This window comes from Macadamia integrifolia, chromosome 9 (genome assembly GCF_013358625.1).
Source record: "Macadamia integrifolia cultivar HAES 741 chromosome 9, SCU_Mint_v3, whole genome shotgun sequence".
NCBI lineage: Eukaryota > Viridiplantae > Streptophyta > Magnoliopsida > Proteales > Proteaceae > Macadamia > Macadamia integrifolia.
Window position 1 is genome coordinate 9,181,145 of NC_056565.1, and position 15,825 is coordinate 9,196,969.

Genomic DNA, 15,825 nt, shown 5'->3' on the forward strand with positions numbered 1-15,825 from the left:
CAGGATTTATAGTGGGATCCCAAATATTGGGACAAAGTACCGGTGTTTTCAATGGCTTTAGGAGGTGATGTCAGATGCTCAGCCTTGCGAACATGTGAGGCATTGAACTCAGTTGTACAGTGTAAACATCATGAGTGTGCCTTTTTAATAAATTAAAGGAAAATTATCTTGTAGCACCCCTAATTTTAAAACGTATGTCTTGTAGCACCCTAACAACAACAACAACAATAACTCAGCCTTTTCCCAACTAAATGGGGTCGGCTTCATGGATCTAACAATGGAAAGATAAGAGGTAGAAGAAAGAAAAAAGAGAGGGGGGGGGGATGATCAAGAAAAGAAATAAGGCAATGCAACACCTCCAGGTCATCCCACTAAACGCAAGCCGCCACATGTCTTATATCACCCTAGTTTTCTAAAAATATCAACTGTACCCCTGAAGCATAACACCATTAGCTTAGAACTGGAAAAGACCCTTTTGACACTGTTATTCATAACACCTCTCTTTCCTTGTAACTGTTATAGCTCTGAGAAAATGCTGTGTTAATGGCGTGCTTTAGGTCACTGAAAACCCTCATCAGGGCTCCATCAGTGACCTTGTTATGTCCCTCTATAATATCGAACAAATTCCACCGATCTATCTATCAATCAATCTTGCTTTTTCTGTAATGAGGGAACTCTGTAAAATTTGGAGGAGATGCAATAGGGAGATTTAAGTTCTCCTTATTACTAGCAGTACTATCCACCACCTCACCTCCAAAAACCTAGCCCTAGCCCTAGCCGAATTGATCCACAACCCATTCTTTTGCCAACAACCTATGTCTCTGCACCTCCTTTCACTTCCAATTACTCTTCATCATCCGATCCTGCCACCAACCTCCCACCCACAGCTCCAACCTACGCACAAAGAACCAGTTTTGCTATCCCTCCCCTCAGCTTTCTTCTCCCTATCCAACTTTCTATCCGGCACCAGCTGTGGCTCTGGAGCCCTAGGCTTCTTAGCCAGCTCCGCGATAGAAACCTCCATATTACCCTCCATACGATCAGCATCAGGCGGCTCCGAATTATGTTCCCTGGATTTTGGGCTAAGATATGAATGTTGACTCTGCCATTGCCAAGGCAGATTACTCCATCTGTAGGATGCACAGATCCCATTCTGAGACCTTGCTGATCATAACCACATCTGTAATCATAAAAGACAAGAACCAGAAAACCAATTACTGATAATGTTCAGAAGAAGAAAGAATTGATCATGGAGAGAGGTACCCAATAGCCAAACGGGGAGTATGAACTGAACGATCAGTGAATCTGAGTGGGAAGACACCTCTAATTTTGGATACCAAGCCCTAAACCTTCGATTGCATTGGGAAAGATGTGATAATTTGGGGGGTTTTACAAGGAAGGGTAAAAAAGTAAGTTAACCCTTCCTCGAGGGTAAATTTTCCATTTATGAAATGGCAACTACGCCACGCCATCACTTGACGCTTTTCCGCTAATGGAATGGATTTAAGTGTAATTTAGTTAACATGGGGTATGCACCCAATATTTTTAGAAAGGTCTAATTATATAGTAATTTTTATTGGAAATTAGTTTCAATTGAAGGTCTGTTTTGAAACTATTGAACATTAAGAAGAAAGAACAGATCAATTTTATGTCTTTTTGCCTGGACAGGGACTTTGTTTTGGATTAATGCATGAAGCACATGACCAAACTTCTCATGCTTTGAGGGTTGTATATCATTTAGGGTCCACACATTTGACACATTCCAGTGGTCAGAATCAGGCCCGGCCGGTTGGCCTAAAGAACAAATGAATGAACCTTCAAACATTCTTTTGTAGCAAACCCATTTAGTCAGCAATCAGCCAACTCCAACCTGGATGGTTGAATCTCTTACTTGGGACAGCTAAGCAATTATCAACCCAACAATTGAACCAATTTTTTGTATACCCATTTGATTTGTCAAAAACTTATTTGCTATTATGCTTCTATCAATGTCTGAAGCCCCAATCTTTATGTAATATTTAAACACTATGTAGTGGGGTTTACCATTGCACCACATAGCCAACCATGCAAGTTTTTTTGGGTGAATTAATAAATGCATTAAAAGATGGGGGAGGGAGAATATATCCCCTAAGGGAGATTACAAAGCCAATAAGGATTACCAAAATCCAGGAAAAGACAACATCCAAGGCCCAGAGGGTTTGAGAACTATAAGACATGTCACAAGTGACCTAAACAACTCAAAGCCCACTTGGGCTTAAAATAAAAGAACCAGGAAGACAAACAAGATAAAATTCTAAAGCCCACATGGACTGAACAAGAACCAAGAAGCCCAAAGTAAGAGGAGGGGCAAACAAGGAAATTTCAGGTAGGGTTCCACCAACCTACCCATCGTATCTCATCACTTCAACTTCCAGCTGTCAAGACATGAATCGGAGCTACGGCAGAAACGACAGCCACGACAGTGGAGCGTGGGCCTTTCTGAGGGCTGCTGCCAAGCGAGGAGCTGGCCTCGCACGGAAGAGACAGCTGCGAAGACGGGGTGCCAGCCTTGCAAGTTATGTAAGGCTTATCTGTCACTTCCAATATTTCAGTGTTTGAAAGACATTGGCTTATTCTAGTTCTCAGAGATAATGCTCCGTAGCATTTTGGAAGTATCTATAACAGTTTACCATAGGAATTGGGTGTTGGTCGGACGTCCTTTCTTTGTTCTGTCGTGAATTTGCTTGTCTTATGTATTATCCCATTAACAGTATTTTCTGATGTCTGGAAATGATTCAGTGTTCACTCAAAACAAACCTTTATTTTTTTTTATCTAGTTACGTGAAGTATTGATTAATGCAGATGAATGGAAGAACTTCCTTTCTCGAATCGGTCGTGATGAAAATTCTGTTGAGTTGGAACTTTTTGATAGTCCTAATGACATCTTGGAGCTTCGCTTTTGGGCTTCTTATCGGGGACAGACATTGGCTAGGACTGGTAAAACTAATCTTGAATCAGCTGTGTGATATCTTCTCTTTTTACCTTATCATTACCTATGGTGTTTGACTCATTGGAGATGTGCAGTTCGTGGAATGATGTATTATAGAAAGGCTCTTATGCTTCAGAGCTATTTGGAAAGAGGGAGCACTGGAGGTTTGGACTTTCTAATTTACTATTTTAAAGTTACTGTTTGCCTTGAAAAAATTGTTATGTATTCATATCATACCTTGGCAATGGCAGATGTGGAAGCTACACTTTCGAGTAATGATGCAAATGACACCCAAGGTTATGAGTTATCTCCAGAAGCTCGAGCGCAAGCAGATCTGAAGTTTACATATGTAGTTACTTGTCAAATTTATGGGAAACAGAAGGAAGAACAAAAACCAGAGGCTGCAGATATTGCGTTATTAATGCAACAGTTAGTTACATACTTACATTATATTATTAATGCAATAGTTATATTTTATCTTTTATTAGGATCTTTTTACCTCACTGTGTCTAGTACTCTACTCGTAACTCATGATCCCTGCAAATATGTCTGGAAAATAGTTACATGAGCTAGATGTTTATTTATCATTCTCTATTGATTATTGATTTGCTTCTGTGACTAGGAATGAAGCTCTTCGAGTTGCTTTCATTGATGAGGTTGAGACACTAAGGGATGGTAAAGTTCACAAGGAGTATTATTCAAAACTTGTGAAGGCTGACATCAGTGGGAAAGACAAGGTGCATATTCGTTTGACTATTATTTGCTTATATACTTCTCCTTTTTGAGTTGTTTTCCTATCACAATTTGTGGGAACAGTATGCAACTGTATATCTGTAGGACCAAATTCTCTCTTTCATGTGATCAATGGCTGATGTAGAGAAGTACTACAACAAACACTACTTGCTTAAGGCTAAGAAGAACCAGGCCCACACTTAGTCCCATGGTTCTTCAGCTGGATTTTGAGCCAGGCCAGCCCACTGGGCTGGGTGTTAGCTGGTTCACTCAAAACCAGAGTCATGGACTACTAGTATAGTTTCTATTTTCTGTGTTTTAAAGAGATACTACTTGGAACTAAGATATCTTTCCTCTTTTTTTTTTTGCTGTACTAGTCCCTATACTATGTGTGGGACTTTTTAAACCTTTGTTTCTTTACTTTATTTATTGCCTAGTGCCTACAGAGCTATCTAATTGTAAGAGCTGTTGTGCTCAACCCACAATTTTTATGATGAAGAAAGCTTTGGTTCTGTGCCATATCTGCTGTGAGCCTGTGAGATACAGTTGTGAGAGGTGAGAAGCCTAGGTTAGTGAGAGACTGACAAAGGCCATAGGTGAGAGGCCTTGTTTATACCCCCCTTCTTCTCTGCCTATTCTCTTTATAGTTTGTATTTTCAAAAACTGCAACTGGTGGTCGGTTAAGAGGTACCGAAACCCTGTTGTCTCTGTTTGGGTTGCTGCTATCAACACAACCAGGCTATTCAATCGATCCCTCCAAGAACTGGTGTTAGAAGATTAATTGTATTCTGCGGCACCTTTGGTTTGAAGGTCTTCTAGCAGAAAATTTCAGGCTACAATAACTTCTCATCTGTCCATCAACTGAAGGCAAACCTCTGTTATCATTCTGTCCATATACCAGCCTCCCTTTGACAGTGAGTTTGAATTCATCCATTGGCTAGAGTTTATCATTTTGATCAAGATTCAGTACTAGTTATCTAGCATCATTTTGATCAAGATTCAGTACTAGTTATCTAGCATCATCTGTGGCTGAATTTTTGAAGTAATCAAAGAGGTCCTTGTTGAGTGAAGTGCGCTGTGCGTGTTGCCATTGTTGTCTACGCATTCAGTTGGCCAATACACTCGCTGGTACGTTGCCAATGAGAAAATGGAAGTGGCATGTGTGAAGAAGAGCACAAGTGGCAGGGGTTTGGGGGCAGTGAATATATTGCCTTATGTCTTCACATTGGGTCATCTGGCCTTCGATTCTTCGAGTGGTAATCATGAGATTTGTGGGAAATTGTGGGAAACAAAGTTTGATTTCATATGCAACTTGGATGAGATTGATTCGATATCTAAATTGAAAGTTATGGCGGGAAAATCAGACATCGTCAGTGAGTTTCAGGAAGCAGTATCTGCACGTCCATCAGATTCAAGCTCAATTTCGGACCTTGTGCATTGGTTGAAACTCAAACATGAGAGTTGTAGACCTTGAAGTTAGCTATAATTTGGCACAAGAATCAGGTTAATCCAAGTTGAGGAGAGAAAGTTATGGTTGGTTTATGAAGCACTATACGACAAGTCAAACAGAGTCGACTCCCAAGTTTTCCTTCACCCACGATTGAAGAGGAATGTCATCTGATAGGACTAGGGAGAGGTTTTTGACCACGTTGCATGGTTCTAAATCACGGTCAAAACATATCTCGGCTGTGGTCAAAACTTGAGATGAAACCATGGGTCAAAATGAGTTAGTCCCAGATTTCGGTCAAAACCTAGTCCAACTGTGGGTGTAAAATCACATACTACGAACGGAACTTGTTTGGCTTCATAGAAAACTCAAGGGTGACGCTGGTTTCAACACTGGGGAGGAGTTTTTTGCCAAACTTGGATTCTGAGCCAGAGCCCGTCTGGTTCACGAGAGAGAATCAGTTCGAGCATGCCACGTAAGATCAGAATCACGGTGCACGTACCAGAAAGGCTACACATGAGGTCCACATAGACAGTTCAGTCCTAGGGAGGAGCTAGGATGGGCGTGGATGTATCGAGCTTGTCTGGCACAATGGAAGCCATGAGTTTGGTGGAGAGTAGAGGATATGGGCATTGGTGCGCCAGACTTCATAGGAGAGAGCCCTAGTCCAGCACATCAGGATGATAATGGCTTCGAGGGCGTCACTTTAGCATCACATTCTGTGTATGGACTGCATGGTGGATATGCTGGTGGACCATCCTTCGAGAGCACCGGTTCAGGATTTGGCTGTGAGGGTGTCTATGGCGGTGGCCATGGTGGATCTTTGACTTCATTCCTTGACATTGAGCGTGTGGGTGGGTTAGATTTTGGGTCATCTTTCATTGATAGCAACTTCTCTTATTTAGCCCAACCATTTGTGCTGGCTCCACCTAGTTTCAGTCTTGATGAGCCATTCCCTAGATTGGGATAGCTCCGATATATTGATGACGGGTTTTATATGTGGGCAATAATGTACTTTCAGAACAATTGGGAAACCATGTCTTTGGATACATATGTGTTGCATTCCGAGGAGCGCTACAATTTAGTCAGTCATACGTAGCTTGTGGAAAGGACCTGCCAAGAAACTCCACGTGGAATTGAGTGTTGAGTGTTATATGCTTGTGTTTCCCTGACGTAATGTATGTCTTTATTGTTTTTAATTGCATATTTACATTTTCAATAGATAAAATAAATGTAGTCTTAGTGTTTGTAATATGTCTAGTGTACAAGAAGTCAAGAACATTCAGTGTACAGTAGCAAACTTGTTTCCAGACCATAAGAACCATTTTGGACTTCTTCTTTTTTTTTTTTTTTTTTCCTACTATTTCATGGAATAGATGTAAAATGTTAAAATATGCAGCACAAAAAAAAAAATCAGGTCAAAAATTCAATTATGGGCATCAAAACTTAGGTTTCGAGTTTAGCTTAAAAAAATTGAAATATATGATATCTCGGTTCATCCAGGTTCGAAACTAGCCTCGAAACCGAGATTTAGAACCTTGCCCTGTACATTAGCAGGTGGGAGTTTATGATGACACATGAGTCCAATCACAAAGTAAAATTACTAGGTGTGAGGGGATTCTTCCTTTTCCATGGTTGAAGGAAAACTTTTTACTAATGCAGGAATATGTGATTACCAGGGGTGAGGGGATTCTTCCTTTTCCATTGGTGAAGGAAAACTTTCTCTTAATGCAAGAATATGTGATTATTGGTGGTGTTGCAGGTGTGTTTATTGTGAAGGGATGGTTTCTTTTGCTTTTGTAATATGATTACTTAATTTAGACAATTGGGAGTTCAATTTGCAAGTATATTCTTACCCTTAGGGTTTCATCACGGAGAAGAAAAGGGGAGAAGTGAAGAAATGAATGTGAAGAGAGAGAAATCACATTATGTGTGTCCATATTTCATTTATTCTTATGTTGTGGAAATGTTCATATTGACCTGCTCAAAATACAATGGAAAGCATAGTTGTCAAGGCTTGCCTTGCCAAGTTGACTAGGTGTCTTATGTTTCAAGGTTTAATTAACTAGATGATCAAGGAAGTTACCTGTTATATAACTTATATGGAAACAATTCAACTCAGACTTATCCCAACTAAATGGGACCAGCACCTGTTATATGGAAAACATGCTTGAAATAAGGGAATATGGCAAATTACCGGTAATACGGCGGTCACCTTGACACATTGTTTTTGGGGTGAATAAAATTCATCACCGTAAGAGGGAAAGAAACATGGGCCCCCGAAGGGGAAAGAATATGCAAGGAGAAGAACATAAAAACCAAATATAAAGACACCCGCATTAGAAAGAGTGGGGGAGGTTTCGAGAGGCGACAATTAGCCTATTTCTAGGAGAGTCAGCACATCTAAAAGGGTCTGCAAATAATTTTCTTTTGATGTTGAAGGAGATGGAGTCTTTTTTTTCTTTTTTTTAGGTGAATAAATAAGTCATTACCAAGAAAAGAATATACAAGAGAGGGGGGGGGGAGGCTTAAGCCAACAAGGAGAAGCCAACCCAGGGGGAAGCAAAATTAGAACCAAAACAATACATCAAAGCCCAAAGGGGGAACAACAAAAACCGGGGGGGGAGGGGGGGGGCAAAAAGAGCCATTAAGTGGTGGAGTGGATGTGATCAACCTGCAACTTCCAAGAAGCAACAATATGGGTGTTCCTAATGGAATTAGGGACAGGGTGAGCATGAAGACCATAGGCTTTGGAAGTTACATCGATGTAGATAGCTTTCCAAATCTTATCCAGAGACCTAGATTTGGAGGTCTATCTACGAATGTTACATTCCATCCAGAGGTGGTTAATGGTAGCGCAAAAATCCAATTTACTCACGGTGTCACAGATTGTAGTACCAGAGAAGGTCATATCGATCCAGTTCCATTCCCTATGGAAAGGGAGGATGGATCTCCTAGCCGGCCACCACTTGGCAAGGATAGATTTCCAAACGATGGAAGAGAAGGGACAGGAGAAGAAAAGGTGAGGGATGTCCTCCCTACCCTGGGGACAGAGGCAGCATAAAGGGTTTGCGGGAATATGTCGGTGGATGAGGAATGATTGGGTAGGGAGATAATTGGACAGACAACGCCATAAAGTAAAGCTGTGGCGGGGAATATGTCCTTTGAATCATACTATCTTATGCCATGGAATCACCTGGGAAGAGGAACAAATGAAGGACCAAGTGGAGGCATTAGAGAAGATCCCATTTGGGGAGGGGAGTCAGATGCATTTATCTTCCTTGCCACGGTGGCCAGGGGGAAGAGGATAGAGGAGAAAGAGGCATTGGCAGGGAGCCCAGAAGAGTAAATGGTTCTGTGAGAGATCAAGTGGGACAAGATGCCCGAAGGGTGCCAGGGGTCCTTCCAAAGTGAGGTGGTCCTACCATTGCCAATGGAGCAGGAGATGGCCAGGAGGGCAATAGGCCTGTGACTGAAGATCTTCCTCCAAATCCAAGAGGCATCGGAAGAGATAGGGGCTGTCCAAAGAGAATGCTTGAGCAGCCCAGAGTAAATCCAGTCTACCCAAATGCTTTTGTGTTCGGAAACAATTTTCCAAATGAGTTTGGGGATACCCACAGAATTTGCCTCTTTGATTCTCCGGATTCGCAAACCACCTTCGGATTTGGGAAGGCAGACCATCTTCCAGCTAAGGGGCCGGAGAAAATTTGAAGAATCAGAGCCCTTCCAAAGGAAGGAGCAAAGGAGTCTTTCAGTGGATTTAGTCACCGAGGCAGGGAGGAGAAAGGTGCCTGTCCAATAAAGGTACATAGACTGGTGGATTGACCTAATTAAGGTCAGACAGCCGGCAAAAGAGAGGAGTCTTAAATCCTATTGAAATGATCTAGAGTTGAGAATTCATCTTTTGAGATTATTCTCTGACCAAATAGAATGAATAGAGGTGTCAAAAGCAAGTTTACCCATAGGGTCACAAATAGAAGAGCTTCCAAAAGTCATATCCACCCAAATCCACTCACGCTGGAAAGTCAAAATTGACACCTGCTGGGCCAACAATGAGCAAGGAGCCAAGACCAAATCCTAGAGGAGAAAGTGCAGCTGAAGAAGGGGTGATCAACGTCTTCATAGTCATTCCAACAAAGGATGTAGGAAGGAGGGACTGTAATGCGTCTCAGAATGAGGAAAGACTGTTGTGAAGAAGTAGTTAAGGGCCTGCCGAATTGTAAAGCTGTGGTGCGGAATGTGGGATGTGAACCAAACCAAATTGCACTTACTATATCAGAGCGTCCACTATTATGCTACATTTTTATGGATACAGCTACATTTTGAAAATTCGTTGGTTATTCTGCGTTTTATTGGTAGGGCTGATCGGCTGATCCTCTAGAGAACTTGATTAGAGTTCCTAGGGCTTTTGCATATCAGATCTTAAGTTCCTTTTCTTTCTCTATTTCTAAATTTCATTTTATTCTTACTTCCTATTTGTGGATTCAAGTTTGTCACTTCGTTGTATCAGTTCAACTATTCTTTGTCTACCTTTTCGCTTTCTAGGATCATACCTTCTATTTTTTATTTTGCTGAGTTTTCCCCTGGTTCCTCGATATTTCTTCAGATTTTAACTTATTCTCAAGTTTAGTGTTAGAGTGCTGCTGTCAACTGGTTTAGTAGGAAAACTTTGATCTTGTAAGTTATAGTTTTTAACATTTGCAGTAACATCCTTTTTTTTTCTTTGATGGTTTAATTGATGATGGTGATGACATATACTATTTGGTTAGTTGTTGGTGTTCTTGTGTATAGATTTCAAACGGTTGTCATGTCTGTGTTTTGATTCTTTGTGTTAAAACTGTTTGTAAGCAATATGCAACCCAGACATGAACTATTATATCTGGGGTATAGTATGAACTAGTATGTTTTGACTATGTAGTATGTAGAGATCTATGTGTAGTTCTGGATAACTTGTGAGAGTTTTTCTACTATATAGGTATCTTGATGGTTCCTGTGCTTTTCTCTTCTATGTCTATTATAGATGTCCTTCTCATGCTCTCATTTTGACCATTCCGCCTTTCTTCAATCTACATTATTGTATGCCAATCTTCATTCTTTTTCTTTTATCATGTGATTGACCCTTGTTGCCCCATTGGCTATTTATGTTATATTTCGCCACACAAATAATTTCTATTGATTCCAACCATAAAATATTAAATTGTGACATTATTTTGTTGTTTCATTTCCAGGAAATCTACTCTATCAAATTGCCCGGGAATCCAAAACTTGGTGAAGGAAAACCTGAAAATCAAAATCATGCCATTGTTTTTACACGTGGAAATGCAGTTCAAACAATTGATATGAATCAAGTAAGGGAAATTCATTATGTTAATGTTTCTAATATCTCTACAGTTGAATTCTTCTATTTCTAAAACTCTCTCTAAGATTTCTGGTAATATTTATTTTAACAAATCCATCATGGTGAAATGTTTTTAAGGTTATCAATAAAATTATTATGATGTAAAAGAAAAAATAGAAACTTTTGAGAGATTTGCTGGTTATTTAGAGGCAATGTGCTGTAAGGCATAATTCAAACTGCAATTCAGTCCGAAGCAAGGCCCAGGTGATGTCAATGACAAATAATAATGTTGATCTTAGGTCTGGTTGTTTAGCCATTTGGATAGTCTAGTTAGTCCAGTTGAACTGTCTAGGGGACAAGATAGACAAAGGAAGGCCCCATGAGACAACAATAAGCCTGTTCCTAGGGGAGTCAATAACCATTCTCGGAGTGATCAAAGCAAGTTTGGAGGAGACCTCGAAGTAGATGGTCTTCCAAATCTGATCAATGGATCTGGAGTTGGAAGTCCATCTGCGGAGATAGCGTTCCATCTTGATGTTCTTTAAAAAGGAGAAGTTTCATGAGAATAATTGTGGATATATACTCTACAGCTGAAACTGTGCCCAAGAAAATGTCTAGAATAATGATTGGATAGGAAGCAAAAGTGCTGGAATGAGCAGTGCTAGGATGACCCCAGACCCCAGTGTCACTTATCTAGCCAACCCCTGCAACTGCAATGCACCAAATCATATCCCCTATTTCATAGCCTCTTTTCAAGCAAATTTTATTCCTGTGGGACCCAATCAAATTTGGCGATCCTCTAAATGGCTGACCTCAAGGGTCCACTTAACATTTTCCATACAGAAAATTAAGGGATCAAGGAATGCATGGCTTGTTGCTTAGGACTGAACTACCAAGCATAAACTTTTGGTTGAGATAAATTAATAGGTTGATGTTAGCCTTAGCCACTTGATTCTACCAATCAGGGTCACTCAAGTTTCAAATAATGTATTGTTGCTCTTCCTTCTATTTTTTTGTCCTTGTCCCCTGCTTAAATTTTTGGGATATTGATAAAATTTTGCTTCTTAGGGGGGGTGGGGGGAACATGTTGCATTTAGTCATTAGTCTTTTTGGAGTCTTAAAATCTTTGCCCATTTGTCTGATTGTGTGATTAAATTATTTTTATCTCATTGTAGAAAATGTTTTTCACTGATGGGGATGTTGATACTTAGTGGGATGAGTTTCTTGATTTGGGCCACTTGAAAGACTAATGGGCATATATATATATATATATATATAAGATAATAAGGTTCACATTTATCGCATGTGAAATTCAAATTTCCACCTCAATCATATGTACCCAACTTATATTGCTTCTTCCCTTGTTTTTCATTTCCCAAATGTGACATCTTATCTCAAAATAGTGAAAGGAAATTCGAAGTTCCTTAAAACTAAATTTTCGTACAAGTAGGACAATGCCTAGTTGCTTTTTTATTTTTTGGGCCCCACCTAAGACCTAGGTTCCCAGTGGCATTTATGCTGACTGGATCCATCCCTGGCTAGACTGATGACCGAAAATGGAGGGTGGTCTAATGTCCGGTCTATTATGATGAAATCCATGGTGGGTTTGCAGTGACAACAATAATTGGTAGAGTGGGGATCACTAGAATAATTGACAGTAGTTTCTTCGATCATTGGAATAGGGAAAACATGCCATAATGGATTATCTTCTTGGGCTCAGTAGAAAGCCTAGTATGGATTCAATCAGAATGAAAGGGGCCCAGACTTTGGTTACAAGTTCAGTGACTGTGTGGTTATTCTCAAGCTAGTGGTGATTACAAACTTCTGATGTTGCTACCCAAAAGGGAAATTTTTATATAAGGTGCAGCAAATTTGGATTTTCTTTTATTTCTATCACTTCTCTTCAGGATTGATTTTGGGTGGCCAAACTTGTTTGTTTTGAGTATTCTGGTGCCATTTGATCAGTTTTCACGTTACTCATCCAACGAGACTCAGTTCTTGTGATTTCAATATGTCTCAGGATAGTTATGACTGATTTATTGAATGTTTGTCAATCTGTTAACAGATTTATATTTTTGGATGTTTAGTTAGCCTGAATTTTAGAAAGGGTATTTTGGTTAGGGTTAGTAGTATATATATGTTTCATATTAGAGAACGTAATGGACCCTTTTTTGGAAATTAATAAGTATTTAGTTGGGCCTTCCCTTGTTCTCTTTCCCTTTGGGGCCTGCAGTTCAAAACCCTAGGATTTTTTTAAGGTGATTTTAAACCTTTATTTTGGATTTTTTTTTTCAGCCAGAAAAATGAAAAGGGACTGTAACTGAGTTCAAGTAGTTAATGCTTCTGCTACGTCACCTTCAGAGATTCAGGTGTCCTTTGTAAGGGTCTGCTGTCTTAACCTTTCAAACTGGATGACAATTGTTCAGATATGTGAGCAAAGTGTTGGTAGAAGAAAGAATTGCTAAAAAACCTGCCCGGTGGGGCAAATCTTGGATCTTGAGTTGCATGGGCTTGATATACGAACTCTCAAACTAAGAATAGAGTTGCCTATGGATGCCTGGTTCATGATTTTGGGATCCATTTATTATTATGTTGCTTCCAAGCAGTGGAGATTGCATTGAGAGAAAACTGTACTAGTTGTCAGTTGGCAAGTAAATTATGAGGCTAATGGTGATTATTGACAGAGGAAGACCAAAACACAAATGTGGGTTTTGCTGATTTATAGTATGAGGTCTACCACTTAAAACCAGTGCTTTCGAAAGTGTTTGAGGCATATGGCCTCGAGGAAAAGCAGGAATTATGTATTAAAAAAAAAAAATCAAAATTGGAGAAAAAATAAGGGAAATGGGAAAGATTGAGTACATGGTCTCATGGCTACAGGATTGCAGAACCAATATGGCAATGAGACATCATATAGGTACTCTAGTTATGATACCAATACATGGTTGTCACGGCGTCATGGTGACCCAAGGCGGTGAAGGGGTGGCTAATCGATTTGACGGTGAATCGCCTGCTATGGCGCTGCCATGGCGATCAAATCGCCCGTGTGTTATTTTTTATTTTCCCTATTTTCTAAAGTTATTTTGTATGTTATAATATAAACCCTATGACATAAAAAAAACCAATCAACATTAAGCAACGTCAAGTCAAAAAAAATCAACATGACTTGTTGACATTTAGGGAAATGCTCTTCTTCTATAATGAGTTTTATTGGTCAAATGATTTTATTTTTAGATGAGACTTTTTGTATTAGGTATAACACAAAACTAGCTTTCCAACAAGTCTAAGATTACTTAAATCTAAGTTGGTATGACAAAGTAATGTTCCGGTCAAACTTATTTTAAAGTGTGCGGATGTTGTTAAATCGCCTAAATGGAAATAATTTTATGGACATCAAAACAAAAGATTATTTTATCGGACTTTTGGTTTTTAGCAATGTTCCACCATGATAAGATTTATAAAATTTTCAGAATTGAGAAAAACTTTAGCATTCGAAAGTTGAAAATTGCCCTACAAACAAAAATCTAGTTTTTGTTCTTGGACCGGGGGGTTGACTTTTTATTCTTTTGAAATTTGATTTTTAAACTATTTTTATTAGACTCCAATAGGGGATATTTGCTTATTTATGAATAATAATGGTATTTGGCATAAACAAGGGAGAAAAAGATAAGGCAGCATACAGTGCAACAAGACGACAGTCGCCTAGATCCCAGGAAAACCGCTTGGACGCCTAGGCGACACCTTGACAATTATGTACCAATATCAAATTTGAATCATACCCAATCAAGGAGGATATGGCAGATTCATGGATTATGATGTGAACCCATATCTAGCAACAAAGTGAGAAGAATGTGCATTGAATGGTTAGTTCTGTTTAACATGCGGGGTGCTCGAGTTGATGGTACCTAACTTTGGAAGCTAAAACAAATAATCTTCTTTTCTTATTGACCCAAAAGAATATTGCTTAATTGATGGTTTTCATTAGTGATGTAACAGTATTTAATTACCTGATTTTTCAGTCATTGTAGTTTTAATTAAATCATATGTTGTTCGCTCTTTTCTAGGATAATTATTTTGAAGAAGCATTGAAGATGAGAAATCTTCTTGAAGAGTTCCACCGTGATCATGGTCTTCATCCTCCCACTATTCTTGGTGTCAGAGAACATGTTTTTACAGGAAGGTATTTGACATTTAGTACAAGTTGTAGATTAGTGTATAGCTGTTTTAACTTTATGCTATTTCCACTTAAGACTTCTCAACTGCGATGCAGTGTTTCTTCATTAGCTTTATTCATGTCCAACCAAGAAACAAGCTTTGTGACCTTGGGTCAACGTGTTTTGGCAAATCCTCTGAAGTAAGTCCAAGTTTTTCATATTTTTGATATTGCGATTTACAAGATCCTATTTAAATTCACACATCAACTGAGAGAAGAACTTAACCATTACACAGGGTCCGCATGCATTATGGCCATCCTGATGTTTTTGATAGAATTTTCCACATAACAAGAGGCGGCATCAGCAAGGCTTCCCGTGTTGTTAACATTAGTGAAGATATTTATGCAGGTAGGGGTGGCCAGTTGCTGGATTTGTTTCTTGCTTCCTACACATACTCATTTTGGTATCTTACAATTTGCTCCAAATGAAATTTTTGAGAAGGTTACTCTCCGAAATAAAATAAATTAAAAAATTGAGAAGTTATTATACGAGTGGGTGGGTATGCAGTCTCATGGTTGCCCCATATGCTAAACTACAACCAAAGTTACCTCTTATTAGTTTGATGGGTCTTGTGATGCAAAAGTGTATTTCTGGTTTATTGACATAAATGATTTTTTTTGCTGGCATTCTTTTTGTTCAATTAAACTTTTCCATCAGGGTGCTTCCTCTTCCCCACAGTGGTTTTAGTTCAGTCCTTCAGTTACATCTTTAATGATCTTAGTGGCACTAGCCAGATTCCAATGTGTACCTATTATAAATGTCAGGTCAAGAGAGTTTCTTCACCTGGATTTATCATAAAGCATAACGACATTAAAAAAATTAGAGTTTGAGATGGGGTGGATTCAGGATCTGAAGCTGACAAGGTTTTCTTTATGAGAGGACAGAAGCGAACTTGTTTTAGATGCCTTATTGACCTCTGGCTAGGAAGGCTTTTGAATGGGAAAGCGGAGTGGTTTAATTTTTCTGGAAATGGATGAGTTTTGGGTTGATTTTTTTAAGATCTTAAATTAGGGATTACCTTCGTATGGAGCAGATAAATATCTAGATGACTGGAAGAAAGGGGGGAGGATGAATAGTTTATACCAGAGGGGATAAGCTTTAGATTTTTGGCAGTGGTCGGCTGGGA

The 15,825-nt window shown here is 39.3% G+C and overlaps 1 protein-coding gene across 2 annotated transcripts in view; it reads left to right on the forward strand.

Moving 5' to 3' along the window:
- Nucleotides 1–15,825, forward strand: part of LOC122088890 (callose synthase 9) — a 99,400-nt gene that overhangs the window by 66,251 nt on the left and 17,324 nt on the right. Inside the window, exons 33-40 of one of the 2 annotated variants that reach the window (XM_042658250.1) lie at nucleotides 2,842–2,976; nucleotides 3,064–3,132; nucleotides 3,220–3,397; nucleotides 3,591–3,705; nucleotides 10,376–10,495; nucleotides 14,550–14,665; nucleotides 14,756–14,839; nucleotides 14,935–15,047. In XM_042658250.1, coding sequence (XP_042514184.1) covers nucleotides 2,842–2,976; nucleotides 3,064–3,132; nucleotides 3,220–3,397; nucleotides 3,591–3,705; nucleotides 10,376–10,495; nucleotides 14,550–14,665; nucleotides 14,756–14,839; nucleotides 14,935–15,047 — 930 coding nt within the window. Of the gene's footprint in view, nucleotides 1–2,841; nucleotides 2,977–3,063; nucleotides 3,398–3,590; nucleotides 3,706–10,375; nucleotides 10,496–14,549; nucleotides 14,666–14,755; nucleotides 14,840–14,934; nucleotides 15,048–15,825 lie in introns of both variants that reach the window. The other variant, XM_042658249.1, reaches the window with a different exon arrangement.